Source organism: Pseudopodoces humilis, chromosome 7 (genome assembly GCF_049639895.1).
Source record: "Pseudopodoces humilis isolate 2021_Gansu_Grassland_sample_001 chromosome 7, ASM4963989v1, whole genome shotgun sequence".
NCBI classification, from domain to species: Eukaryota; Metazoa; Chordata; class Aves; order Passeriformes; family Paridae; genus Pseudopodoces; species Pseudopodoces humilis.
This window is the reverse complement of record NC_142206.1, coordinates 41,229,271-41,257,151: the sequence shown is the minus strand read 5'-3', so window position 1 is coordinate 41,257,151 and position 27,881 is coordinate 41,229,271. Positions and strand designations below refer to the sequence as shown.

The window sequence follows — 27,881 nt, the reverse complement described above, 5'->3', positions numbered from 1 at the left end:
CAGTTCGATTTTATTTATTTATTTTTTTTAGTTTGTTGGACTCTTTCTTCAAGTGCCCGACTTTAGGACAGGGTTCTTCAGCTTTCTTTAATGCATGTGGAGCTTTTCCTATGCAGCATCTTGTCTGGTCTGGGCTGAGAACGGGAGGTCTCAAAATCCTGAGAAAACAGGTAATTTGTTATGGCACTTGCAGAGCCATCTCGGGTGGCTTCCTGCTGTCACTGCAGTCAGTGCTGTCACTCCAGCTCTATAGGAGAGAGGCCCCTGGGAGATGAGCTGGGGCTGAGAACATAACACTGAGCCTTTGAACTTGTCTCCTCCCAGGGAATGATTTCAATTCTACCACAAGAGCCTCCTTTCTGCCTGCACTGAGTCAATTGCCCCTGGGATGGGTCGGTGTCTTTTCTCCTGATTACCAGAAATAAGTCTGATGTACAGAAACAGAATTTGTAATAAGATCAGCACAATTGTTATTTTGGAGCAGACTGTGATGGTTTCAGTAACAGCTGCACTTTTGTATTGCTCTTGTCCTTCTGAAAACCTTAACTTTCCTGACTTCCCTTATACTGCTTGAGACCTCATTTGCCTTTTCTTGCTTTGTTTCCTCTGTGCTGCGTAAATCCTGGGGCCAAATTAAGCAGTGTCAGAACAGCCAAGAGAATCTGTGCATCCTGAACACATTTGACAAAGATGTCACATCTTCTCATCTGTTATTAACAACTTTGCCTGCTTCAGCTGGCATAATTAGCCTTAAATTAGACACGTACCTTGCAGTGTCTAGACTGCATCTACCTGTGGAGTTAGCAGGTGGCTGCGTGGCATCCAGAGTCTCAGTGGAAGTGGCCAAGAACAAGAGGAGGATGCTGTGGAGCATCGCTGAGGCCCTCCCAAGCAAAGTTACACTCAGAGGGAACTGTGCTGATGGTGAGGGAAGGTGGCCAGGTCCCGGTGGTCTTTCCTCGCTGGCACGGCTCTGTTCTGCTGCTTCACTTGTAAAATCAGGACGACGGAAAATGTCAACCGTGAACCAGCTGAACTTTCTGCTCTGCCCCGCAGGCGCGGGATAGGGAAGTTTGGGCATTTCGAATTCCTTTTTCCTTCCTTCCATTCCTCCTTCCTTCCTTCTCCCGAGTGGGAAACGCTGGCGGAGCTGTTCCTTCCCCGGCCGGGGCAGCGGCGGGTGGAGCGGCGGCTCGGCGGTGCGGGCGGGCGGAGCGCGGCTGCGGCGGGGCCGCGGGGGCGGGAGCCCGGGGGGCGCGGGGGCAGCTCCGGAGCTCCCCCGGCCAGCGAGGGGCGGGCGGCCACAGCTCGCCGGCCCCTCGGCCCGCGGAGCCGCGGCACCAGCGCCTCGCCACGGGCGGCGAGGGGCAGGGCCCCCGGCCCCGCCATGGAGAGCGGGATGCAGCTGTCCGGCGGGCAGCGAGCGCTGATCCGGGAGAGCTGGCAGCGGCTGAGCGGCAGCCCCGTGCAGCACGGCCTCGTCCTCTTCAGCAGGTGAGCGGCGCGATGCGGCCACCGGCAGCCGGCCCCGGCCCGCACCGACCCGCGCGGGAGGGATTGGACGGGCTCCGCTTCTTCGAGAGAAACGCTCGCCTGTGCTTGAACCCTGTGCCTGAGCCCTGGCCATGGCTCCTGGCCGGCTCCGCTCCCCTGGCCTCTCTCCCCTCCCGTGGCTGGCGGTCCGCGGGGAGCCGAAGCCGCTCCGCCGCCGAGCCGCCGGTGCCGTGGGGCAGCGGCGTGGGGCAGGGCTGGGCTCGCTCCGCCGCCCTGCCTTCCCCTTCCTTGGCGAGTGAGAACTTTGCCGCGCGGAGACGGAGAGTGAGAGAGAAGCGGCGGGCAGGTTTTGTGCGTTCCTGCCCGCTGATCCCCTGCCTTGTCACCGCGACTTCTGCCCTCGGAAGGGCTGCGTGTCCGTCGGCTCCGGGCAGGGCGGGGAAGGAGCCGCCCGATCATTCCCTGATCGGGGAGCGCTGTGCAGCCCCGGGCACGGACCTGGCCGCCAGGGAGGGATTCAGTCGCAGGGCAGAGGAAATGGTGTGCCGGGTGGAATGGCTGATATCCAGCTTCTTGCCTGTCCTCAGCACACTAATGTATCAATCATGTGAAGGGGAAAAAAGGAAAGATCAATGAAAAGTCGTTTAAAATGGCCAGATGAGCAGCTGATGAGCAGCTTCTGGAACGAGAGGGATCCAAATCTCCCAGAACAGGAGTAGAGCAGTGAGAACAATGTAGGGGAGAGGGGTGCAGTAGTTTATGCACAGGATGAGGAGAAGAGAGATTATCTTGCCTGAATTACCAGTGGCCTGTTTTATCTATCTGGGTGGCTGCTATTGAGTCCCGTATGTGCCTGACATACACTGACAAGGGAGGATGGGGCAGGGGGAGAGGAAATGGCAACTGGTGATGGTGTCAGGGAGTGGGGCATCAGCTGAGTTTGTACATGCTCCCCTTGGTCCACGTGGCTGCTGGAGCTTGGAGGCCTTCCCTGATTTGGGAGCTTTTGGATTCAAGGGGATCAAAAAGTGGGAATGGGAATAGTTGAGACAACAGTTGAGACTTTGAGGAGAAGTGCCAGGCTGGGGGAAACTCCGGAGGGCTGGGACTAGTTCTCAGGTGCCATAAATATGTATCCAAGGGCTAGGGTTATGTGTTAGAGAAACACAAAGGATTCTGTCTTCAGGTAATCTGGATTGCCCCAAACTAAAACTTTTCAGAACTTTTGGATCTTTTACAGATGTGGAGAGATCAGTAGGTGGGAAGGGAGGCAGAAATGAGCTGTGGGTGTGCTGCTGATGAGGTGGGTGGGACTTTATATAAAGCTGAAGAAGTGAGAAGATGGGGTGTTCTTTCTTGCTGTTGCAGGCTGTTTGACTTGGATCCTGACCTGCTGCCCCTTTTCCAATACAACTGCAAGCAGTTTGCAAGCCCTCAGGAGTGCCTCTCCGCCCCTGAGTTCCTGGATCACATCAGGAAGGTGAGAGAGGGGCTGTGTCATGGCTGGAGCACAGCCTCCATGGAGGAAGAAACTTAGGCAATGATTTGGGACTGTGGTGTATCTGACCACGGAACGCATGGGAAGTCTTCTCCTGAGATGGTAACTGCAGGTGGTTACTCGTGCAGCAGAAGGCCAGGACAAAGTGTCCTACAACAGTGGGGAGAGGATGAGAAGGCAGGTTATGGTGGCTAAGAGGCACCGTGCTGATTGCCATGCCCTCATCTGAGAGTGGATTGCTTTCTGTGAAAACTGAAAGAATCCTTCTCCTACTGTAGAGGTGCCTCAGGGAGCTCACCTGTGTCCAGATGAGGACTGAAGCTCTCTGCTTGGCCACACACTGACCAGGAGGTGGCACAGAGCTGTGCAGTGGGCCAGGCTACCCTGGGCCCACTGGTGTGGAGAGGTTGTTGGTGCAGCTGCAGAGCCAGAAGGCCCACAGCACCTCTCAGAGAGCCTCTGAGGGAGTGCTGCAGTACAGCTCTCCCCCCAGGCAGAGAAAGGAGCAATGCTGAGGAGAGGCTCATGCATGCACATTACACCTGGTGCAGCAGAGACCCTTTGCTGAGCCCTGAAGAGAAGCCACACCGGGACAAAGCACAGCCTTGGCTTGCAGATGCCTTCATAAGCTGCCTGGCTCCATCTTTAAACCAGTTTGGTTCTTTGCTTGCCTGTCTTTATTCCTTGTTAAAAGGCTGTTTCAGGACTGAGCTCCTCTGATAGCTGCAAGCTTTTCGTTATTTTCCAGCCTCTCTTTATTGGCAAAGTTAAGATTATTGCCTTGAGCTGAAATAGTTCTTTGCTCTTGTTGGAGATAAATTGCCTGTTGAAATTACAGAGCACAATTCTATCACCTCTCGGCTTTGCCAAGATAACCATGCCCTGGCTTTAATATCTTCTTCTAATTTGTTGTGTCTGTTCCCTTTATCCTTCATTAAATCTTTTCCGTCCTGTTTCCATTTGACTCTTAATGCTCCTGGGAGGCTATGGTATGTGGTTGACCAGACCAGGTCAAGAGACCTGGCTGTACTCTCCATCCCATCTCTTCAAAATACCTTGGCTGATCTTAGAATTGGGGTGGCCTTATTCATAATTGCACCATTTTGGCATTGGAAACTCTAGTCCTGGCAACTTGTGGGGCTCCCATGCAGTTTTCCTGGGGTCCTAGGAGTTGTAATGACTGCATCAGCATTAGATCTCAACCTGCAGCTGCTCTGCTGTAGGCTGTGTCCCTCTGAGTGACAGGGTGGTCAGCAGTGCTGCTTGCTGTGCACCTCTGGTAGTGTCCCATGGGAGGATGTGGTGTGTGCTGCTGCCAGCCCCACTCATGAGACACATGGATCACAGGACAGCAAAGGAAAGCTCAGAGGGCATCTGGGCTGGGAGGGGGTCAGGCTGACAAGGGTGAGGTAGAGGGTCAGACACTTGGTTTCCTCTGGGAGTGAAGCTGAACCTTTCTGTTAATGTAATTCTGCCTTTCTGCTCCTGCCCTAGGTGATGCTGGTGATTGATGCTGCTGTGAGCCACCTGGAGAACTTGTCCTGCCTGGAAGAGTACCTCTGCAACCTTGGCAAGAAGCACCAGGCAGTTGGTGTGAAGGTTGAGTCTTTCTCGGTGAGGTGTTCTCTCTCGTCTCGCTGTGGCTGTGTTTGCTCACCCCTGTCTGCAACCCTCACTGTCCTCCTCCTTCCTCTGGGTTCAGCTGTCTGGAGAGAAAGCTGATGGCTCAGGGCAGCCTGTCCAAGGTGCTGATACCAGTGTAGTGACACTGCCCCAGTGAGGGAAACCTTTGAGCTCCCCTTGTTTTCTGACCTTGCCCAGTAAGCCCATGCAGAAAGGATAGATGGGAGACAAGCATTTGCACTGTTTGAAGGAGACTGTGGCTTAGGACACTAAAGCAGTCTCTCCTGTGCCACAGGGCTACAGGCTCAGCCTTAGCCCTGGGTCCTTTGCATCTGATGCTCTGGGCAACCCTCACCATGCCTGGAGAAGGGAGCATTCAGCTCTCTGTGTCTGCACTGGGATGGAGTTGCTGAACCTCAGCCCCTGCTTTTTCCATGCCAGTAACACCCAAGCATCTTCCATATTAAACCCTTGATCACTCTCCTGCTATCAGTCATGAACAAAAATGCGGTGGGGAAGGGTGGGTCGAAGAAAAGCTTTCTAACCCACACATGGCTCATTCCTGATATTGTTAGCTTTTGTCCTCTTCAGAGGGAGCAGGGTCCCTTCTGTTTGTGGGGGTGGTCCCCACCAGCCCTGCACTCAGTGTGGGAGTGCTCCTGCCTGGGGCTGCTCGCAGCTCTGTGAGGAGCAGTGCCTTCTGGAGAAGCCTGAGAGGCACTGAGACATGCCCTAAGCATCCAGCGTGGAGTCTGATCCACTCTCCTGACATTAGAGCATTGCTCAGCTCTGCTGCTCCACTGCTATGCCAAGGGATAGGGACCTGCACCTGGGAGCCACAGAAATTGGATGTGTACATCTCCCCTGCTGTTACTTGTGCAGTGTCAGCCTGTCTTCCCTGAATTCCACTCTGCACTCATCCATGGTGAGGGCCAGCATAGGGCAGGGGAAGAAGATGACATGGGCTGGTTCTGGGCCCCCTTTGATAAGCCAGGGACTAGAGGGGCCTGGTACTCTGTTGGTGGAAGACGAGCAGATGCCCTGCACTTGGAGAAGTCAAAAAAGGTGGTGAATTGAGAAAAGAGACTGAATGTCATCCTCTGGTGCTGAGCTTGACACCTCCTTGTTTGGTTTGCAGACTGTTGGCGAGTCCTTGCTGTACATGCTGGAGAAATGCCTTGGTGCTGCCTTCAGCCCAGAGGTGCAGGAAGCTTGGAGCAAACTCTACAATGCTGTGGTGAAAGCCATGCAACGTGGCTGGGAGACCCTCCCAGAAGGGGACTAGATCCTGCCAGCCTATCCCTGACCACCCGGCTGTCCTGGGCACAGGGAGTCTCACACCACACTTGCTGCCTCTCCCCACCTCTGTCTTTCTGTGTGCACCAGCCTGTGGCTGTCTCTGCCACTCACACATGCTGTGGGGCTCTCATGTGGTTCCACCCTGCTCCAACATGTGTGTCTCTGCCTTTGCTAAGGGCTGGCAGGGCATGTCCCTGCAGCAGAGCCTGGCAGTGCCACAGCACAGGTATGCCACCCTGCCCCAGGTTCCTTCAGGAATACCAACACCCATGTACCTACTCTGGGTTTTAGTCTGGGTTTAGCTTGCTCATCTGCCCTCCTCTTGCTACCCACCCTGTAGGTGACAGCTGGCATAGGCCTCTTGGGCTTATTTGCCCGAAATCCTATTTGCTTTGCTTTACCTGCTGTGTCTGACACTGCTTGGTCCTCCTGTGCTGCTGTACCTGTCTCTGTGTGACAGATTTGGCTCCATGCAGGTCAAAAGGCAGCAAGAGAGCAAAGCTGGTCACATCATGTGGCTGTTCTCAAACCTTGCAGAGAGTTTTCCCCCCTCTCCCTTCGTCAATATATCACTACCAGATAATTAACCCTGGTGCTTTCTTCTGCCTTGCCTCTGACCTAGATGGAAACCCTGGCTTTCCCCCGTGTCAGCTTGGCCACAGCCCAGTAGGCTTCCTATGGATGTTTCAGGCAGTGGTGTCACATTCATCCCAAGGTGAGACTACTTTTGGCAGGGTTGGGCTGCCAGCTGAAAGGCTTTGTGTTGATTTGGCCTTGGAGCCGTCTGAAATGCAGCAGCAACAACAGCAGCAGTAGCAATGTCTGTTTACTGCTTTGTGTTAAGGAAAATAAAGCAAATCCAAGGAAAAGATGTCTTAAAATAAAAATGAAGGTTGCAATTGTGTCATAGCAACAGCTTCCAGAAATTCTGGCTCTTGGCCAGAGGATGCATAGCTGGAATCTCTCTGCTGCTGTCAGAATCTGGAGCACTTCCCAGCTGCTCGCGGTGCCCATCTGCAGAGTTCCTCACCCTCACAGGAATGAGGAGATAGCATCTGCTAGAAGAAATCCCAGAAAACTGCTGAGAGGCAGCACCTGAGGGCTCTGTGAAGGGACTGAACTTGAGCACTTTGAGGAGAGTTCATCTTCATGGGGAAGTCACTGTGGAACAAATAGAACCATGTTTCTAGCCACTACTAGCACCAGAGCAAGGACATGGAGAAATTATTCAATTACAGGCAGCACCCTTTTTTTTTGCTTCTTCAGGACAGGAGGAGCCTAGTGTTGAGGTCTGAGATGGTCCTGTTCTGAAGACACATTCCTCCTGTTCTCAGATGCCCTCCGCTCTGGCGCAGGAGAAGGCTGAGGTCTCCTAGGCCCATGCCATGGAAGGGATGATGGGGTGCCCTGTGAGATGTGTCTCTAGTGCCCTGCCACCAGGCCTGATGGGAGCCATGGGCTTCCAGCAAGCAAAAAGCCCTCCAGTTGTGTTTGGGAGGCAAGCTAATAGGTGTTGTCAAACAGGCAGTGAACATCCCCATGTTCCTTGTCCTCACCATGGGACCATGTTCTGCCTCTGCAGTGTGGTGGTGTGCCCTGGCTCTCTCCATCAGCTGGGTCAGGTGAAGTCTCCCCATCCTTGTACCCAGCAGTGAGGGATGGAGCAGCTGGGGCTGGGATGAGTCACTAGCTTTGATGGCACTGTATGGGGCGGGAGGGTTCAGGAATGGGGATGTCCTCTTTGCAACCCTGTTATGGGGCATCATGCCTTCAGCATCGTGGGAGTGGGACACCTTCTGGCTCCATGTGACAAGTAGGCAGCTGTGTGATGGGTGGGGTGTGGGTGTTACTGCCCAAACAATCCCTGCTCCCTCTAGCTTTCCCAGCTCCTTGACTTCTGTTCTTCTGTGCCACATTTCGTGTAACTCCCAAGAGAACTGAACTAGTCTGTGTGCCTCTTATACCCAGCTGTACTGTTTATTAAAAAACAACAGTGAGTCTTAGACATTTTTGATGCCTTGTGTTTATTTTAATATAAAAGGCCCAAGGAGACCAGAAAAAAAGGATGACAGAGAGGGGTTTACTGGTTTCTTGTTGATTCTAGCTTGAAGATATTGGTCACTTGGAGCACTTGTGTAGTGCAGCTTGACTGATATGAGAGGGCATCCACCAGCAAAATGTGTTGGGAGCTTTTGTGCCTGGTGATTGAATGGGTGAGCAGTGGAGGGGCTAACAGAGACACCCAGCTATTGATTGCTCAGACCCTTCAAGTATAGTAATCTCTAATGGAATCAGAATTTTGAGCAATCAGCCTAAAAATCCCTTTTCTGTTGTTCAGCTGATGCTTTTGTTTTTTGAGACAGCATTGGCTCACCTGGTCACCTGCTGCTGGTCATCTGCAGCAGCAGAGCATGGCCTCATAATGAAGTCTTGTCTGGCTCCACAGTGCATCATCCAGCCAGCTGGATTATGGAGTCATTCCAGCAGCCCTGCCCAGGGAGCAGCTGGTGAGGATGCAGGAAGTTCTGTCTTCTAGCATGTTCTAGCTTTGATATGATGGGTTCCAGCCCTGTGAGAGTTGGGCACTTGATGCTGAAGAATGGTGCCTGGAGTGGGGAAGCCAGCTAAAGGTTTGTAATAGCATGTCCCAAAGGCTGGAAAACCCAGCCGCATAACAGGTGAGAAGGGAAAACATCCTGGGAGAGTCATGTTGCTGGTTTAGGATGGGTTTGTTCCATAAGGCAATGTATGATGGGCTGTGAAGGGCAAGGAGAGCAACAGAGATCTGGATGCAAAGAAATACTCCCTTTGGGTAATTGATAAAATAAGTTTTCCAGCTCGTCCTGACCTCAGGACTGGTGGTGGGAGCCCAAACCTGGCACAGCAGGGAAGGGCCAGCATGGCAGCCTCCAGCGGCACTCCCGTCTTTGACTGCCTGTGCCAGCAGGGAGGTTTGCCACAGCTCCCACGCACTGCCCCTTTGCTGTGGCTGCTGCCCGGAGGGGATGCTCCTGTCACTGCCTGCCACCAGCTGGCACAGTGGGAGACTCCATGGGATTGCTGGGCCCTGGCTGTGAGGGATGCTGCCTGTGCAGGCTGCAACCAGGGAGCAAGCTCCTGAGTGGCTTTCCAGGCAGAGGTGCAGTGGGATGGGGCTGACACCCCCTCACCAGGCCATGATGAGCTGCCCACTGTGAGGGCTAGGAAAGCTGCCACCGGGGGCAATTCCAACCCTTGCTCACAGCCAGAGCTCCTGCCCATCTCCCTGGCACAACAATGCCCTGTGTTAACTCTCTTTACCACTCATTACAAACCACAGGGGGCCTCTGTAGGAGCATAGCGCTGGGTTTTAAATTTTCCAGGTTTCCACCCAAAGGGAAGCCCTCCCCATGCCTTCTGCCCTGTGCCATAAACCAGAGTGGCAGGGCTCACCCCTGGGAAGCTGTGGAGGAGCAAGCAGGAGGAACCTGCTGAAACCAGAGGCAAATCGTTCAAGTAGTAATTCAGGTAAAAATAGTGTGTATTTTGGGAGGGAGGAGGCCAGAAAAGAGCACTGTTCTCTCAAAATCTAGGACTTCCAAAGTGGTGTTTACCCCCTTCCCTGGGACTTGCTGGTGAGTAGTTCAGCTTTGGAAACATCTGCTCCATCTTCAGATGGGATGGGTTCCTCCTGCCCCAACCCTTGCTGCAGTCCCAGAGCTCCAGGCTACCATCCTGCTACCTTCAAGCAACATCTGCACGTTTGGTGGTGCTCTGAGCCAGCTCTCTGGCAGCTGACTGCTGACAGAAGGTGGGCAAAAAAGGTGTACAACTGTCTCAGGACTGCAACTCATCCCCAATGGAAGGATGGTGCCAAGGGCTGTGCCTGAGACACAGTGAGGTGCTCTTCCACTCCTGAAACTTTGCTGCTTCTGCCCACTTGTTGGGGTTTGTTTTTATGGGGATCATAGTGGGCAGTCTAGAGGTGGGGGTATGTCCAAGCAGTCTCCTTACCACTGAAGCTTCTGCAGGACATACCCAGACAGGGTCAAAAGCAGGCCACAGGTGGGAAACTGCTCCAGTGGCAAGGGTTGCCCCTAAACTGGTGCCAGGAAAGACGCATGGGTGTGATGACAACAGGCAGCAGCTGGGTGAAGTCATTTTATTCAAGGCACGGTCATAGCAATAAATCACGAGAAGGTACAGACCTCTGGCACATTCCTACAGTGGGGCAGCCAAGGGCAATCAGACCAGCAGCCCGAGCTCCTGAGGACACAGTGCCACTAGCAGGCACTTGCTTCTACCCTCAGAGAGGCCACCAGCATCCCCGTGCCCTGCCTGGGGCTGCCTCTGGAGCAGGCAGTGAGGGGAGCAGCTGAGCTGTGGGCAGCCATGGGGGTACCTGGGCAGGAGGCCACAAACCCCCCAGGGAACTTTTTGGGATTGGAAGGGTGCATCTGAGCTCAAGGCTCCCCCGAGGCAACCACTTTGTGACTAGTGTGCTGCAGCCACCACCCCAGCATGCAGGAGCGTGGGTGGGATGGGGGCCATGGGACTGCCAGCCGGCTGAGCTGAGACCCACTAGCCCCACAGGAATGTCCTAAGGGCCCCATTGATGCTCTCACTGCTGGGCTGCCTTTTAACCTCCCGTCCAGCCCAGAACTGGCACACTGTCCCTCCTCCAGTGGCACTTCTAATGCTAACCAGTGCCATGGCTGAGCACCTGCCTTTGCACAACAGCACTTCCCATGCCAGCAGCCCTGGTGCTGGCAGAGCTTCACGTTCCTCTGTTCCTTCCCTGCACTGCCCTGGGACGGTGCAACTCTAGTTGCTCTGAAGCTAGCAGGAGAATCAGGGACAGGAAAATCAGCCCTGAGGCCAAAGCAGGGCTGAGTGAGGAGCCAGCATGGCCAGGTGGGCTATGGTGGGAGAGGAGCTGAGCAGGATGAGGATAAACCCTCATCTCCAGGGGCCACCACAGCTGCTCTGGATGAGCTGGAAAACTCTAGAGATGCTGTCTGGGCAGGTAATGGCACATTAACACTAATCACAGCAGGACTCACACTTGAGAGGCAGTGTGGCTACTGGGGGAGCATCCCACAGCTGCAGCTTGTGGACAAGAGCAGAGAGGATGTGGTGGACCAGGAGGACCTGGAAGTCCAGGTCCTGCCAGCCTACACCTGCCCCCCCTGTTCCGTTGCATTAGGACAGAGCTATTCTGGGTCCCATGGGCAGATAATCACCCTGGTGAGAGCATGAGCATGATGGGGTGCTGCCAGGGAAGAGGAGTGACAAGGAGCTGTCCTCAAAGCCATTAAACACACTTGTCTCTTGCCCTCCTACTTCTCTCCAAGAGCCCAAGGGCACAGGCATTGTGCAGCAAGATGGGAGGATGGGGTTGAGGAAGAGCTGGGCTTGCATTTGATGCCTGCCTTGGTGCAGGGCTGTAGGGGCTCTGCTGGCAGATGTAGGGACACTCACCTTTTCCACCAAAACACACACATGTCAGCAGTCCCTGCTAAAATGGGCAAAGCAGGGGCAGCAGGCCAGCAGCAGGGGAGCCAGCAGGACAGCTGCCTGAGCAGTGGCTGGATGGAGTGAGATGCAAGGGTTAGGGGTGGCCATCCCCTGCCACTGAGGACCCAGAGGACAGCGTGGTGGCAGGCACATTCATCTAGGCTGTCTGGGCTACTCCCTCTTCTCAGAGGGGTCAGGGCCTCCCTCCTGCCCCCAAAAGCATGGCCTCTCAGAGAGACCCTCCCCCCACACTGCTGCACCCCCTCTTCCCCACTGTGTGCTGGATGAGGCAGATGGGAACAGGGGCACATTAGGGGGCTCAGCCAGTGTAGGCAGCGGGAGGGACCATCCGAGCCTCCTGCCACTGCCCATGCAATGGCGTCTCCCTCACGTCAGTCCTGTCATCCCCTGCCCCATTGGCAAGGTAGCCCCCAGCAGTGCAGGGAAGGCTCCTTCCTGCCCCATGGCACATTCTCTGCTCTCAGCACAGTCTGTTCTCAGCCTGTGGCGGGGATGTTCACTGGTAGCGAGCCTGGCTCTCTATCACGGGGCCGCTCCTGTACTCGCCCTCCACTGTCTCCAGCTCTGTCTCGAAGCTCTGCAGCCCCCCATCCTCCCCATCCTCCGCTGGCTCCAGGTGGTTGCCCATGGTGCCATAGGACTGGTGTGCCGGAGAGGCTGCCGGTGTCAGGCTCAGCTCAGGCTCCTGCAGGACAGTGGCCACAAAGAGCTGCCCCGGGGGGCAGTGGGCCATCAGGACCCAGCAGAGCAGGAGGCCACAGCAGGGCTGCAGAGGGGTACTCACATTGGAGTTTGGAGTGGAGGAAACGCTGCTCCGCTCCACGTCATTGAATGCGCCCTCTGACTGGTCAGACATCTAAGGAGAAGTAAGCCATGAGGAAATCATGGTTTGGGGTACCAGCTTTGGCTAGGGACAGCCAGGTGCCATCTCAGACTCCCCATGGAAAGCAAGGAGGGGATGCACTGGGATGCAGGATGATGAAGGAACAGGAGGTGGCTGTCTGCGCCCACCTGGTAGCTAGACGGTTTCCGTGGCTGCAGCTTCTTCAGGCAGAGGCCAAAGAAGGAGAAAATGATGCAGGAAAGGAGGACCACAAAGGTGAAGAGGGTGACAGGCCGAGTGGGACCTAGAGCACAGAGACACTGGGGCAGCATATAAGCCTCCAAGAACCTGCTACATATCCAGCTGAGCCCCAGGCTGGTGCCTACTTTGGGTTTTAGAAATTCTCAACCCTCTTCCCAAAACACAAGCTGACACCTCCTTCATCTGCCAGGTTTTCACAACACCTTGCCCCTTACCACCCTCCACTCCATGCCTAATTCAAGGGTGACACCAGTGGCTCATCACCCCCAAACATCAGACAGGACCCCTTGGCAGTGGCAGAGCATAGCCCCAAGCTCTCCCTACCGAGGCGCAGGACGGAGAAGAAGAGCAGCCAGAACATGCAGAGGATGGGGGCCACCACGACCTGGCTGATGGCGGCGACGTGGAGGCGCTGGTTCAGTTTGGTGGGGATGTACACGTAGTAGATGTTGTACCGGTCAACCATGTGCTTGAGCAGCATGTACAGCAATCCTGGTGGGACAAGAGAAGCCATTTGGGTGGAGGGCAATGGGGACAGCCAGGACATAGGGACAGCAGGGCAGGCCCTGAGGACGATGTCCAAGGTGCCCTCCTATGCCATGCAGGAAGCCTGCACTCCCATGCTGCTGCTGTTGGCTGGGACAGCCTTGTTCTTGGCATGGCTGGGACCATGGGCATGGGATCATACTCACCAAAGGGGACGATGATGGGGCAGGTGATGCTGTAGGTCATGACAACAGAGAAGATACAGCAGGTCCAGGCGTACTCTAGTCCAAACTGGAACTGGTATGCTTGGCTCTGGGGCACAACCAACAGTGTCATTGCTGCCTCTGTCACTGTAAAGCCTGCACTTGCCTTTGCACTTGCCTTTGCACCCACAGGACTGCCTCACCCCCACTAGCTCCTACGAGGCCTAAAGAAGTCCCCCCAAGCATCCCCACAGAACCACAACAGCCTGAGTTTCCATGAGTGCATCTCTGCTGCGCTAGGCGTCACAAAGGCTCACGGATGGCCAGAGCCACGTACCCGCTTGACATGGAGCCGCTCGGGTTCAGACTTGGCAAAGCAGAGGCGAGCAGTATAGACCAGGAGGCCTGGGATGCGCAGCAGTTCCATGGCCGTCCCAATCAGGCTGGAGGTGACCACATAGTTGACAAAGAAGGCGCCATTGTCTGGGAGGAAAACACATCTGCCCCAGGGACAGAGAGGTGAGACAGTGAGAGTGAGAGGATGCTCAGGCAGGAGCTGCAAGAGCTGCTGGCTGTGGACAACAGGTGCTCCCGCTTGCCTGGGAAGTTTGGGAGCTTCCTGCTACTCACTGGAACTTGATTTCAGCCTCATCCAGGAAGTGGGTGTCAAAGAGCCAGCGGAAAAACAGGTCCAGGCTGGAGGGAACAGAAGAGGAGCAGCTCAGACAGAGGGGGAGCTACAGAGTGATGTGAGACACCCAGCAGGCATGTGCTTTTCCCTGTCCTGTGTGTGGCAAGACCTTCTGCACCCTACACTGCCAGAACAGTTCCTACAGCCACACAAGATCACTGTGGAGTGTGTGCTTGCCTCTTGGATGGCCAGGATTGCTGGAGCTGGAGCTATGAAGATATCTGACCAGGTCATTTCGGGGTATGCTGAAATCAAGCAGCAGCTGATCACTGCCACCAGCCCCCTTGGGCCAGCTGTGGCAGCCTGGTAAACTGCTCTGCTCCACTCCTCTGCAGGGAAGGTTTCCATCTGTGACCATGTGTGAGTGGCTCAGCACTGCTAAAGAATGTTTTCCTCCCCAAAGATTGCTGTGTTTCAGAGGCAATGGGATCTTAGCCCTATGGGGCTAGATTGCCAGGGTGAGAGGCCTGGGTGTGATCCTGCCAGCTCATGAGCAGGGACAGCAGCATGGCAGGGTGGTCCATACCTGCTCAGACCCAGAGAGGGCAGGATGATAACCATGAACACCAGGAAGAAGAAGCACTTGTGCATGGTGATCTGATTTTCACTTGACCTGCAGAGAGGGAAGACAAGAAAAGAACATTGCACTTTTTTGGGAAAGAGCAGCAGGTGGGGTGAAGGGCTGGGCTTGGTCTCGCTCTTCACCAAGGAGTTACTCCCTGCCCCACAAAATAGTGTGCATTTGATCTGTGCATCCACTGGAGTCTTGCAAAGCCTCTCCAAGACTAAGGTGTGTCACCATGAGGAATCTGCTGTGGTGAAAGCTCCCACCTCCTTCATTTTTGCCCTCTCCTACCATCCCTTTTGGTATAGACACCCAACAAGAGGCAGATGGGTGTCTAGTATGAGTCCACGACCTCCAGTTTCCCCCAGAAAAAGGAAGGGAGGTGGTTACAAAGCTCCTGTAAAGATTTATCAGACCAGGCACAGGGCTTGGGGCTGATGGAAGGTCAAGACAGAGAGAGCACATCGTAGGAGCTGGGCAGTTTCCTCTACTTTAAGCATCCTGAACCCATACCTCTGCCTTGGAGGATTGGAAGCATGCCTGGGATGCCCCTGCTGCTTCCAGTCCACCATCACACCATCCCTCTTACAAACTTCTTCAGATCCATCTTAAAACCACCTGACTTTGTCAGTAGCCTGGAAGTGTTCAGGACTATGGGAAGCAAATGGCTGCTTTGAGCATGGCCTTGGGGCTCTTTCTATGGAGAGAAACACCCAGGGGGCTCTGCTCTAATGTGGGGATCTACTGCTCACTGCCTGCCTCCCTGCAGGGTGGGTTCCCCTTCCACTGCAGTTCCTCCCATCTATGGCAGCCCTGGGGTCTGTGGGGGCCAGCCCCATTACCTTGTCCAGTGAGACTCGAAGAATGCTGAGTAGTAGACAAGGAAGGGCAAGAAGACTGAGAAGGCCCAGAGCAGCAGCGTGGGGAAAAACTGGGTGATGATAGGGTTCTGCAAGAAGAGAGATGCCGAACACCCCCTTAGCAACCCACCAGAGCACAGCCATGCTGGAGACAGAACATGATGGTGCATGCAGCAGCTGGGCTGGAGCATCCCCTCCCTGAGCAGGAGTATTTGTTCTAGGAGATAAGAACTTGAAGCCAGCCAAAGGCACCACAGCCGTGTTCTGAGCCCCAGTGTTCACCCAAAAGCTCATAGGTCAATGAGTAAGAAGGAGCTGTGCTGCTGGCAGCTTGTAGCAACTCCTGAGCTCTTTCCAGACCTTTATTCTTGAATGGACAGAAACCTGCCTGCCTCCATGGACACCAGCACCAAAGCTCAGGTGCTGCCCCAGGGCTCTGCCACTGGAAACACAAGGAGAAGGGGATGGATAGCAAGCAGAGACATGACCTTATCAATGACCTTGTTTCTCATCAAAGCTCATCCTAGTGATGGCTCATCTTCTTAGGACAGTGTAGAGCTGGTGCCCCCGCCCCCCATCACAGATAAGCCTGGAAACTGGCATGGGTTAGGGATTACCTTGAGACTCTCCACAGGGTGTGTGACATTGAACATGTCCATAGTGTTGACAATGATGGCTGGTGTAGTGAGGAAGAAGAGAAGGACGAACAGGCAGATATTAAGCAGAATGAATCGCACCCACCATGATGTGCCACGGACTGATAAATTTTCCCTGTAAGAGGAAAACACAACATGATAAGGACATTTGGACATTGGACATGATAAGGAGGAAAATCCCTGTGTCCTGGGCCTCCCATCATAGCTTCATGAAGCTCTGCCTCCTCCTATCTGCACCAACCATCTTGGCAGACTTTGTTCTGAGCTCGCCCTTTTCCCGTCCCAAACTGCTTTGCTGTCACATGCAGAGCCCCCTGGACCAGAGAATAGCCACAGTGGAGGTCCATATGACTGGGAGGCTTTGGAATCAGGCTGGAGAAATCAGTCTGGCAATCACCCCCAGTCTCAGCTGGTTGGGCCCTGACACCCTTGTGGTGATCACCACAATCACCCCTGCTGACTTCTGCTATGGCAATACGAGGGATTTTCAGCCCCCATCACCCTAGGAAAGTGTCCTACAGATACAGACACAGGTTCCCTACAGCTATATGGGCTCCCTATAGCTATGGGCATAGGCTCCTTATAGCTATGTACATGGGCTCCTTATGGGTATGGACATGGGCTTCCCCTTGTCTGCTTGTTCCCCCTTCCTCCCTCCCTTCTGCCGTGGGGGTTCACCAGATGATATCGCTGGGTGCAGGGGCATAGCGAACTCCCCAGTGGTGTGACTTGACCACAGTGGTGACAGAGGACTGCTGGGGGTGCTTGCGGCAGTGGATGTGGCTGTAGTCCTTCAAAATCCTGCAGGAAGAGGGAGCCAGGGGTCAGGTCTCACTTCTTGTGAGACCCTTCCCACAGCCCTAACAGGACAGCCAACTCCGCAGATGGCAGAGGCATAGAAGAGACCGACCCATTGCCAGGCTTTGGTTGGAAAAGCTGGCAAGGTGCCCCAGTTCCGCCCATGGCAGTGGTGGCCAACAGGAGGGACATCCCCATGGCCATTGCATGAGGGCCACTCACACAGCTGTCATCCGCTCGTCCTGGAAGGTGACGAAGGCCACATCAAGCCGCTTGAGTGTGATGCGGTTGCGCTCCGCATTGAACTCATCTGTGAGCTTCTCCTCCAGCTCCCCGTAGTACTGCTCAGCATCCACCTGTGGGAGCAGCCAGGGCTGTGCTGCGCACCAGGCTGGGGCAGGGGCAAGCTGCTGTGCTCTGCCTTGCCCACAGCGCAGGTGTGCTGCCTGCAGCCCTGCCCAGGCCCCTCCTACCTCATCAAAGCCACAGAAGTGGCAGCAGAAGATGCGGGCGCAGGGGTGAGTTTTGATCATGATCTTCCCCTCTTTCTGCGCCTTGGTGGTGAAGTAAAGCCGCCCCTTCATTGCTTTGCGCCTGCCAGGATGCCAATAGCAAAAGTCATTTGGGGAGCACCAGACGTACAGACATAAACCCGGACTGGGTGCCTTGATGTGGTGGGCAGGAGCAGTACACCCTCCCACAGAGGCAACGTGGACGTGCATGCACTCACCTCTCCGCATCCAGCTTCATCAGCTTGCGCACGTCAAAGCAGAACTGGACGTTGGTGACGGTGCAGCTGGGATAAGCCTCACTGCAAGCAGACGGGCATGGTGGCACCAGGAGCCAGGGGACAGGGACAGTCCCTGCCACCTGTCTGCCACTCACCCAGCAAGGCTGTGGCACATGGCTACTCACTGGAAATGCTTGATGATAAGTGAAGGGTCTGTGATCTCCTTGGGGATGTGGGTAACCATCAGTGTCCGGGCGATCTGGGGAAAGAGAAGAGGCAAAGGGATCTGCAGGATGGGCAGGGATCTGCAGGATGTAACGCTGCCACCCTGTCCACCCAGCAGTGAGCTGGGGCACCAGCTGCCACCCCAGAGGCAAGTAAGCACAGACCTCCTCAATGCCCAGTCCCAAACCCTGAGGGCACAGCCTGACAATGCCATACCCCAGACAGATGGATACAGCAGAGCTTCAGTCTCAAGAGGGAAGACAGCAAGAGAGAGATACTTGCCTCCAGGCTGTCACTTTATCCAGAAGCCTGTCAAAATCAGGCATACCTTTCCCTGCCAGCCCAGTTCCAGGCTGTTCCTAAAGACCTCTGTACCCATCAGGATCAGCACTTGTGCAAAGCAAGAAGTTGTCCATTGAACAAGGCAGGGTTGGAGGAGGGGTGGTTTCTCACCTTCTCATTCTCTCTGTATTCTAGGTGGACAGAGTGGTGAGCCATGCAAAGGATGGTGAAGATAAAATAGAGGAGGGCAAAGATGCTGTGCAGCCACAGGAGACGGTCTCTGGAAGAGATGAAGTGGGGATCAATGAGCACTGTGGTGAGCGTGTGGCATGGGGATGAGCCTGGCACTCAGCATCTCACCTGTGGCCACCCCTTCCACCCAGCAGGACCTTCCTGTGCCAGCTGTCAGACACTCACCCCAGGAACTAGAGGGGCAGCACCCAGGCTGTTGACTGAGATACCACAGAAATGAGGTCACACAACATCCCCAAGAGCACTTCTGCCAGCAGTGGGTTGCAAAGAGCAATGCCACTGGGTTGGCTGCCCTGACTCTGCCCACGTAGTACAGAGAAACAGGAGAGTTACTGTGAGCAGTGTGCTGCTCACGTGGATCTGTCCCTGTCCCCAGCACGGGACTGTGCTGAGCTCTGTTCCTAGGTGCTCCCAGCAGTGCCCACCACAGCGGCAGCACACACAGCCCCCCCGCCTGTGGGAGCACCTACTGAGTTGGGATGTTTGCGATGGTTGTCCGGCCAAAGTGGGTGGGATTGTGTCCTGCAGAGGAAGAGAAAAAGCAGAAGGTTAAGGGAACCCAGTGCAGTGTGCGTGTCCATATTGCAGTTATTTGCTCTGGTCTGCTCCCTTCTTTTCCATCTCCCAGGTCCTCACCAAGTCCCCACTGCCCTGATTTCCCAGCCTCTTATGTTCCTCTGTCACCCAGCTGATGGTGGGCTCCTGCTCTCATGGAGGCTTCTGAGAGAGAGGTTTTTTTGCCTTCTTTCCCAGAGGCACAGTGCTTGCTCAAAGGCTTGGAAGTTTGCATGGCACTCCTGAGTCAACCTGTGACTAGCAAAGCACCTACCCAGGAGGTCCCCTGAGAAGTTGACAGGCAGGATGACAGCCACGGAGAGCACGCAAACCAGCATCAGCAGGACCAGGAGGTGCCGCTGGAAGGAGAGGTAGGTGGTGGCATCGATCCCACACTTGCTCTGAATCTCCTCATCCCTGGAGAGAGGCAGGTGGGGGTCAGTGCTGGTGGTTCCTCCCCACCACTTCCCACCATGGGGACACTGGCTTGCTCCAGTCTCCCACAACCCACACCAATTCATCACATCCTGACTGTGGCACAAATGATTTCAGCACAGAGGGAATGAGGGACCCGAGCAGCCCTCCAGCTGCCATCTCATTACAGGATTGGTTCCTATCAGGAGAGGCTGAAGCCCTTTTCTTTGGGATAGGATCTAGGGGCCAGGAGGAAATGCAGAGGTGAGCTCTCCGCTCTCTTCAGAGTGGATGTTTTAAGAAGGCTCTCCTCTGCTGCTGGTCCCAGCAGCTCCTGGTGATGGGCCACCACCTGTGGGCACCAGCTCCTCATGGGTGGGCAGCAGTGAGGCATGACCATAATGCCAAGAACACACACTTACTTCATCTGGTAGATAGAAAGAAGCCAGGAACAGAATCCCTAGAAGGAAAAAGAGTTAGGATGAGACAAGGGCAACCACCCCCACCTCCCTGGTGAGGGACTGGGTCACAACATATGCTGAGGAAACATGCAGAGGTGGTGCAGTGCCTATGGCTAGGGGGTTGAGCAAATGGAAGCAGTGCCCAAGGCAGCCTAGCAATGCTCAGCTCAGTGGCAAAGGCAGCTGCCTCAGGAGAAGCAAGGAAAACACACTCCAAAGAGCTGATGGGAAACTGAGCACAACCTCTCTTCCAGGTGGTGAAAGCCCTGAGGGACCATGTGACCTTCCTGAAAGTAGTGGTAAGAGAATTTCTGTGAGTGGGAACAAGAAGTCTGCTGGGGCAGGGGTATAAAGGGATAGAGAAGTCTCTCTACAAGCATCAACCATCCTGATGGATGTCAGGTGCATATTCTTGGCCACAGAAGGATTTGCAGAGGAAGCTGAGGTCAAACACTAACCAACTGTTTCAGGCTCCTGCTTCCAGAGCTCCCTCCTCTTCCCCTTCCATGACATTTCCTAACATTCAGTGCACATTCTTTACCACTATCAAGTGCTAAGGTGGCACTGCTGTAGAGTCCTACAAGACAACCTAAGTTCTTGTGCACTAACTAGCTTATTCCCTGTCACTGTGTACACACAGGGGTTTTCAGACTTTCCCCTGGTGAAGGAGGATTGGGTTAGAAAACACCCAGGCAGACTTGACATCCACAAGTCCGTGGGCCCTGACAGGATGCATCCACAACTGCTGGGAGAGCCGGTGCACACCATAGCAGGAAAGCTCATGATCATCTTTGAAAGGTCCTGGAGATCAGGAAAGGTGCCTGAGGACTAGGAGAAAGCACCATGCACTGGAACAGATTGCCCAGAGAGGTTGTGGAGTCTCCTTCACTGGAGATATTAAAGATACAATCTTGTGCCATGTACTGTAGGATGACTCTGCTTGAACAAGGAGGTTGGACCAGATGGCCCATATTGGTTCCTTTCAACTCTACTCTTTCTGTGATTTTCTGATTCTGGGCTTTTTATGCTCTTTACAAATTTCTCCTCAAAACTGCTCTTCTCCCCTCTTAGTGCATTTTACACCTAATCTGGCAGAGTTGAGGTTTTCCTCATTTGTGAACAGTTTGAGTTTTTAAAGGATGTCTTCTTCTAATAATCCCCTTTAATCTGCTCTTTAGTGTGCTGGCTTTCCCTGTAGTCTTTCTCACTTATTTTTGTTGAGCAATATACATTTCATACAATGCCTAGAGCATCTGGTATAGAGCCTTTAAACAGGCCTCCTGCCACCTGCAAGGATTTTGCTTCTTTTGCTCTTTCCTACTTACATTTTTTAATAAGTCATGACATTTTTTCATAGTCGTACCAGTGACTGATTTTTGAGCTTTTGCTGCCAAAAAGAAATAGAAAGAGGCAGCAGAATGTGTCTGTCTGTGTTTGTTCCCAGCAAAGCCCGCTGTGGTAGAGAAACAAAAAAAGTTACTTTAAAGCCCCACCATGCTGGCAGAAGAGGAAATGTGGTATGGGGGACTTTATCCTGAGGGGTGGGAAAGATCCTTGCAGACAAGCAGCCAGGCTGTGGCCATGCACCATACCAGGTCCCCACAGCTGCAAGGACAGCTATGCAGCTGTGAGACGCTTGCCAACAGGAGCATCCCCTCCAAACTGCCATTCAAAATAGATGCCTCAAAGGATCCAGGACAAAAAACCCTCCAAAAACCCTCCAGCTTCCAGGAACTCCCCACTGCTGAAGGGTATTGAGCAGGAGATTTAGTTTCTCACACTTCTGACCTGGATTTCTGATGAAGAACAGGACAGGCTGGGCCAGGACAAGCCCTGCCCAGGTTCCCACTGGCACTCACCACATCCTTGTTGTCAGCATCCAGAGGGCTGCTCTCTGATGGGGACTTTTCCTTCTCGCTCTGCTCTCCATAGAAAAGCGATGTCAGGCTTTGCAGTGAGGGGAGGAGCGGAGGAGGGAGGCAGAAGAGAAGCAGCAGACATGAGAGGATAAGCACCCTTGGAGAAGTCTCTCCTAAGACAGCAGCCCAAGAAATGCCTCCCCCCCTTCCTGCATCTTACACGGGGGCTGGAACAGTGATTACTGCTGGGCTTGGGACAAAGGGGTTGCATCTTTCTGCCTCTGCACCAACAAGTCTCCCCAGCTTCTATGTGGCCCTGACCCGTGACGGGCTCATGGAGATGTAGCCTTAGCTCCATTACAAGGGACTGTTGAACTAGATATTTTCTATTCCACTGTTTTCAGATGTCTCAAATGGTTTTGCAGTAAAAAGGAATGTAATCAGAGCTTGCATTTTTAATCTTGATTGCCCTTTGATCTCACTGGAGAAGGGAAAACATCACATATTCATCACCAGACTCAGCTCCAGATTCAGAAGCCAAGAGGAACTGGAGGGGAGAAGGCAGAAGAGGGACATAAACAAAGCTTACTCTTGTGGGCTGCCCAGCCTTGCACAGACCCCTCCTGTGTGCACCGGCCTATGCAAAGAAAGATGCTTTGTTTCCCAGGGTGAGCTGTGCTTTGACAGGCAAGCTGTTGTGGGCAGCAGAGCCCACCTGGAAATATGGTCTGGGCTCTACTTTTACCAGAACACTGCTTATTTTTGTGGAATTCTGGCCCAAATGATGGGCCAGGCAAGTTGTTGTGGTGACATGAGGAACAATGTTATTGCTGTGCGTCTCCCTCTGCCTCCTCCACCAGCCAGTCCTGTTCATCCCAAGAGAATGGCAGGAGAAGAGGCAGTGGCACAGTCCCCACTGAAAAACAGTTCTTTGTCCTTCCCAAGAGTGCCCACAATGACATCAAGAACACTGTCACCAAATGCTAGAGGGAATGAAAGCTGGCGTGGGCTTTCCCTCTCCCTGCAGCAGATGGTGACTATGTCTCCATGGGAAAGGAGGGCACCAGGCCATTCCCAGTGGAAAGAAGGGACAGGAACACCTGCTGAACTCTGTGTCATGCCGCAGTGCTGGCCTTCCGTCCAGCCCTCTTTAGAATGGAGCCACCACTTGCAGCACCTTTGCATCCTCCTCACCTATCATTGTCCATCAGCAGTGCCAGGCGCCCGTAGTCCCAGGCTGCTTTCCGAAGACATGAGAAGACCAGAAGGAGAAGCTGGAAGAATAAGAAAGAGAAGTGTTTGCTGCAAGGTCTCACCCCATGGGATCTTCTCATATCCCTCCTTTCTGCCTTCTCACTCATGAGCCCGAGCTCATGCAAAACTCTTACCCCAAACTGTTCCTGCTCCGTCATCTCACCACTGCTGCCCAAGTGTCCTTTGATGCCCACCATGACATGGGCAAAGCCCTTGGACCCCTGTACTCATCCCTGTTCCCCCATCAGCCAGGTGCACCGCTGCACAGGCTGCACTTGTGTGTGGCTGTCAGTGCATGCAGGGGCTGCAGAGCCCATAGAAAGGCACCCTCCTGGCCCGCTCACCAGCCACAGGATGAAGTTGATGGCGAGCACAGTGGGCACGCCACCGAAGGGCAGCCCCTCCAGGACAGTGCTATGGGAGCGGGCGCTGAAGCACTGCTCCTCCGTGCTGTTCACCGGGGCGTCCAGGAAGATGAGCACATCCAGCGAGGTGAGGCCAGCACCATCAGGTGCAGGCTCCATCGAGTACGTGCTTTCCATTGGCACCGTTGTGGGGTCTCACCCTGCAACACAGAGGCAGGAGTGTGGATGGAGAAGCCTTTGCTTGAAAAGGGGCCATGGCTCTTCCAGGTCTCTTCCATCAAGGCCTGAGGAGCTCAATAAGGGTAGGGAGGGGATAAGACTGGCTGGTGACCTCAGTCCCAGTTTCTCTCAGGGAGAGGTTTCTGGACACAAGGCAGAAGGTGCTGCTGAAGAAATCTCACAGCTACGTCCTGCTCCCAGCTACCTCCTGCTCCCCACCCCATTAAACCCAATGCTATTTGGTTGTCTCTGTCATACCTGAGACAGATCTCTCACCACCTCTGCCCCTCAGTCCTGGAAGCTGGGTTGAGTCATGGCCACCCTGGTGTTGTCAGCAGGCAGGAATAAGAAGCTGAAGCATTTGTTTGAATTTCTGAAAAAAACAGCATTGATAATATTGACAACTGGGCTCTTGGGCTGCATTTGCTTCTGTCCCCACAGCCAGATATCTACTGCCTATGGAATATCCCTAAGCCTGCTGTCCTCCTCCAGCATCATGATCCGTGTGACTCAGGAGTTAGAGGACATCCCTTTCATCCTTCCACCTAAGCAGAATTGCTCCTTCCAAGATATCTTGATCTCTTCAGAAGAGTTAGCATCTCAAAACCCCTAAATGTCGGGCTTCCCACCACCTTTTGCAGGAGCTGATACCATAGAGTCCTCACTGGCAGGAGACACTTAAAGGCCATTAATAGCTAAGACTGTGGCTTGTTTCCAAAACCTTTCCTACCACCATGCTTTAGGTAGGAGAGGATCCTCTCCAAATCTGCAGTGCCTGGAACCCCGGGGAACGAGCACCCTAGAGCAGCCAGCATGGCTGTTTCTCATGGGGATGCCACAGGACAGTACCAAACGGCTGCTGCCCTCACCATACAAAGATGAGGAGAGGGAGCCAGCACAGCGAACACTAACAAACATAGGGTGGGGACAAGGGGGCCAGAGTCTCTCGTCTTCATGTGTCCTGCCTCTGTGCTTTGGAGTCACTCTCAACACCTTTAGCCAGCTGCTTCTCGTGCCTGAAGAAGAACAGCTATGTCTGTGGTGAGACAATCCAGTCTTTGGAGGCCTTGAGCAGCCAAACATGATTTTGAAGCTGGCCCTGAGCAAGGGCTTTTATCAGATGACCTCAAATGGGGCCCTTCCAACTGCAACTATTCTACATTCTTATTCTCAGGAACTTGTGATCCTGACAAGAACATTTTCAGGCCTGCCTGAAGTTTATAAGGAGCTCTATAAGTGCCTTGCCCTGCAGACATGATAGGCACAGTATATTGAGGTCAGTGTATTGTGACCAGTGCAAAGGCTATGTGAAAACTCAAGAGGGGTTTGTAACATGTACTCCTGGGAGCTTTGCATTCAAGCCACTGAGCATTCATTCCTCTCCTTCCTTTTCATCTACATTCCAGCCATAACTGAGATCCTGCTACAGCCCCTGCAGTCACCCCGCACCAGGTAATCCCTGCTGGAGGATATTCAAAACTCACATGAACAGGGTGGAAAAAGAGAAGCAGGACCCATGGTTTTATTAAGCAATGGAGGAGAATGAAAACAGAGATATATGGGACCTCCAGGGATGTGGAGACACAGTGTTTATGGCAGCTTCTGCCACCAAGACCACATAAGATGAAATCTTCTTCAACACCAAAGGAAACCTAATTGAGAGGTCCTTGGGGAGCACAGAGACAGCACATAGAAAATGACTTGGCTTAGAAAGGCGATATTCCTAAACTCTACACAGATTTGCTTTTGTTAGGAAACATTTACTTGTGCTGTGTCAGTGTGATATATGCAGGACTACAGTAGCACCTGATTTTATATGCATGGCTGTAGCTTCAGCCTCTCTCTCTTAGACCTTGCAGTTTGCTGCTGGAGGAGTCCTGTCCTCAAGTTCACGAGGAGGAGGAGATTAGTCTTGTCCTAAAGTTCCCAAGGAGCCCAGACATGCCCAATCCACAGCTCACCAGAGCAGGCAGGACAAGAGTGCTGGTGCAGGAGCTGGCATATGTTACATGCCTGAGACACTGACTCTCTTTGACCTCCTCATCCAGGGAAAGAAAAAGCTGAGAAGAAGGGAGGTTTTCAAACACAAGAGTTGACAAAAAAAAAGAAGAAAGTCTGACAACCTGGACACTGAGGATTCCCAAGGGATTGTCAACCCAAGCTCTCCAGAGGGTTGAAGAATTTAAGAACTACTCTTGGTGCCTGCAGTTCCCAAATTAAATACACACACAAAAAAGATGGTGACTTGCTATTTTCTTCATTTCTGAAGCATAAATTCCATCCCAAAGAAAAATCTCCACTGGAAGCCTAAGTGTGGCTGGGATGATTGGACCAAGGCTATGAGTCCAGAAGAGCTTGAGTCTCACTCACCCCACTGCAAGATTAGGCTGGCATCTGACTACCTGCATAGATGCCTTGAAAGGATGTCAGAAGCTGCTGAGCTGCAGGCACCAAGCTCCCCAGGACATGCAGACACATGGCAGTCCCTTTTCCTGTGCATATGGTGCAACGTCACCTGAGCCATGGGCTTCAGTGTATGCTACAGACCTGCCCACACTGCATCTTCAGCTCTCCTCTGAGGTCCCTGTCCACATACACATCCATCTGTCCCGACTATGATGCCTGGAGACATCACTGCCCAAGCTAGGACAGCTGAACGCTAGTGTGACTCTCAAAAGAATTGCCAGGTCACTTGAGATATGCCGATACTTCTCCAAAGGGCCTCCCAGCAGACTTGGGGCTGACACTTGCGCCCGTGGATGCGATGGATCCAAGATGGATGATGGCAGGCAAAGCGTCCCTGCAGTGCCCTCAGTCACAGCCTGTCTCCCAGCCCTGGTTGGGAGTCCTGTACTTTAAGCGCCAGCATGGCCCCATCAGGATAATGGGACCTCCAGACAAGGGACCTCCAGAAGAGACCTGTAAAATGAGGGGGCTACTCTGGCAAGCAGAAGCTGTTTGCCCAGGCTCGCCTGCCTCCTGCTTGCCACCTGGATCACCAGGACCTCTAGCCAGGGTCTGCTCTTTGCTGTGGAAATGCCCTCAATCTGTTCCTCACCATGTGCATGTCTCTCTCTCTTTCCCCTCCTCCTGTAAGCAGCAGTGCTACTGCCATCTGGCATTTTCAGCTGCTAAATAATTCACTGCCTTTTTGTTAACAAGGAGAGTGTGTCTCTGACCGCAGGAGCTGTTAGACCATCAGCAAACAAACAAGGAGACCCTTAGCAACCTCCAAGTCCCTTCTCCATCACCACCACTCCACCACGCAGCAATAAGATCCTGCAGCTTGTTTCTATGCACCGGCTTCACGCTTGTAGGAGGAACATCCTGTCAGGAATGGCAGGTTGAGGGGGATTTTCACAGGGATCTGTACAAGGTGTGTTTCTCTATAAAGTCCTTATTGCTATTCCTTTCTCCCCCATATCAGATATTTTGCTCCTGGTGGCCTAAAGCAATGGGTTCCTCCTGGAGATAGTGCTCCTCTATACTCCAGCTCTCCTGCCCAGAAACCTCCCAAATGCAAGCCTTCACCCTTCCAGCCTGACCAGCTCATTCTCTCCACACAGTACTGCCAGTACAATGCCAGACTGCACAAAGAAATTTCAGAAGATACTTGAAGAACCAGTCCAGCTCTGTCCCCTCTCTCTTAAGCACCTCCAACTCCAAAGGAGTCCAAAGGAGCCATCATGTCATGCTCACACCTGTAAAAACAGCCTTTGCAGTGTATCACAGCTCCTCTGAGCCTGATCTCAAGCCATTCTCCTGCCCTTTTGCTGCTCCTTTCATCACTAGATAGCCACAGAAACTCTCCTCCAAATACCCAAATCGCTACTTTTCTAGACCATTTGTTCCAGCCAGTCTCACCTTTTATGGCACTGCTCTCAGAAAAACTTATGCAAATTATATAGCTGCAGTGTTACCATTAAAATAACTATCGGGGGCAACCAGCTAAAAGTAAATCATGCTTATGTTCTAGGAACAGCATGCAGCAGAAACAGTGAGAGGAGATTTCTGCTCACATGCATCAAGAACAGCTTAAACTGAGACCTGTAGAACATGTTCAAACTCCCTCTGGACGGAGAGCTGTTTTTGATATACAGAATGAGAAATCACAGGGACACCACAGGTCACACTTAAAGTCATTGTTGAAAAGCCTAAGTTAAATTTTCACATCACAGAAATGAGAAAATTCAGCATTTTGCAATATTGCATTGATGGCACTCTGCAATAGTATCTGAAAGGTTCAGCAAAACACACAGTATCACCAAACCAGTTCCTGTTCTCTGCTATGCCATTGCCATTGTGTTTTTCCCAATCTTTAGAGGCCAAAGGAACAAATACTGTTGTGAACAACAGAGCTGTATGAGTGTCACCTCCTGAAGGTGTCAGGACAGCTTCCCATTAGTTGTGCATGAGGCAGGGCCTTTAGATGCCAACCACAGACAGATATCCTCCAGGGCAGCCACTGTCCTGGAGAAGTGACAGCAATGG

General features: G+C 53.3%; 2 protein-coding genes across 5 annotated transcripts in view; one reads left to right on the top strand and one right to left on the bottom strand.

The window, feature by feature from the left end:
* Positions 1–1,387: 1,387 nt before the first annotated feature.
* Positions 1,388–7,917, top strand: NGB (neuroglobin). The gene is made up of 4 exons (XM_005520235.2): positions 1,388–1,494; positions 2,863–2,974; positions 4,487–4,606; positions 5,754–7,917. Exons 1-4 carry the CDS (start codon positions 1,388–1,390, stop codon positions 5,898–5,900), a joined length of 486 nt encoding a protein of 161 aa, XP_005520292.1. The 3' UTR covers positions 5,901–7,917.
* Positions 7,918–10,038: 2,121 nt separating this feature from the next.
* Positions 10,039–27,881, bottom strand: part of TMEM63C (transmembrane protein 63C) — a 32,353-nt gene continuing 14,510 nt past the window's right edge. For all 4 annotated transcript variants that reach the window (XM_005520236.3, XM_014249723.2, XM_088058145.1 and 1 more), the window contains exons 2-24: positions 23,649–23,763; positions 23,151–23,371; positions 22,747–22,826; positions 21,553–21,640; positions 19,655–19,692; positions 19,093–19,235; positions 18,734–18,785; positions 18,183–18,291; positions 17,690–17,763; positions 17,505–17,585; positions 17,248–17,368; positions 16,997–17,130; positions 16,655–16,777; positions 15,938–16,091; positions 15,303–15,409; positions 14,422–14,508; positions 13,835–13,900; positions 13,542–13,704; positions 13,208–13,313; positions 12,840–13,007; positions 12,443–12,558; positions 12,216–12,287; positions 10,039–12,140 (exon numbers count right to left, since the gene is read on the bottom strand). In XM_005520236.3, the coding sequence (XP_005520293.2) occupies positions 11,928–12,140; positions 12,216–12,287; positions 12,443–12,558; positions 12,840–13,007; positions 13,208–13,313; positions 13,542–13,704; positions 13,835–13,900; positions 14,422–14,508; positions 15,303–15,409; positions 15,938–16,091; positions 16,655–16,777; positions 16,997–17,130; positions 17,248–17,368; positions 17,505–17,585; positions 17,690–17,763; positions 18,183–18,291; positions 18,734–18,785; positions 19,093–19,235; positions 19,655–19,692; positions 21,553–21,640; positions 22,747–22,826; positions 23,151–23,348 (2,493 nt within the window). In that variant the 5' untranslated portion in view covers positions 23,349–23,371; positions 23,649–23,763 and the 3' untranslated portion in view covers positions 10,039–11,927. The remainder of the gene's footprint in view (positions 12,141–12,215; positions 12,288–12,442; positions 12,559–12,839; positions 13,008–13,207; positions 13,314–13,541; positions 13,705–13,834; positions 13,901–14,421; positions 14,509–15,302; positions 15,410–15,937; positions 16,092–16,654; positions 16,778–16,996; positions 17,131–17,247; positions 17,369–17,504; positions 17,586–17,689; positions 17,764–18,182; positions 18,292–18,733; positions 18,786–19,092; positions 19,236–19,654; positions 19,693–21,552; positions 21,641–22,746; positions 22,827–23,150; positions 23,372–23,648; positions 23,764–27,881) is intronic.

Coding starts and splice junctions, on each gene's coding strand:
- NGB (XM_005520235.2), top strand. CDS start 1,388: ATGGAGAGCGGGATGCAGCTGTCCGGCGGGCAGCGAGCGCTGATCCGG. Junction 1,495..2,862: donor GGCCTCGTCCTCTTCAGCAG/GTGAGCGGCGCG, acceptor TTGCTGTTGCAG/GCTGTTTGACTTGGATCCTG. Junction 2,975..4,486: donor TCCTGGATCACATCAGGAAG/GTGAGAGAGGGG, acceptor CTCCTGCCCTAG/GTGATGCTGGTGATTGATGC.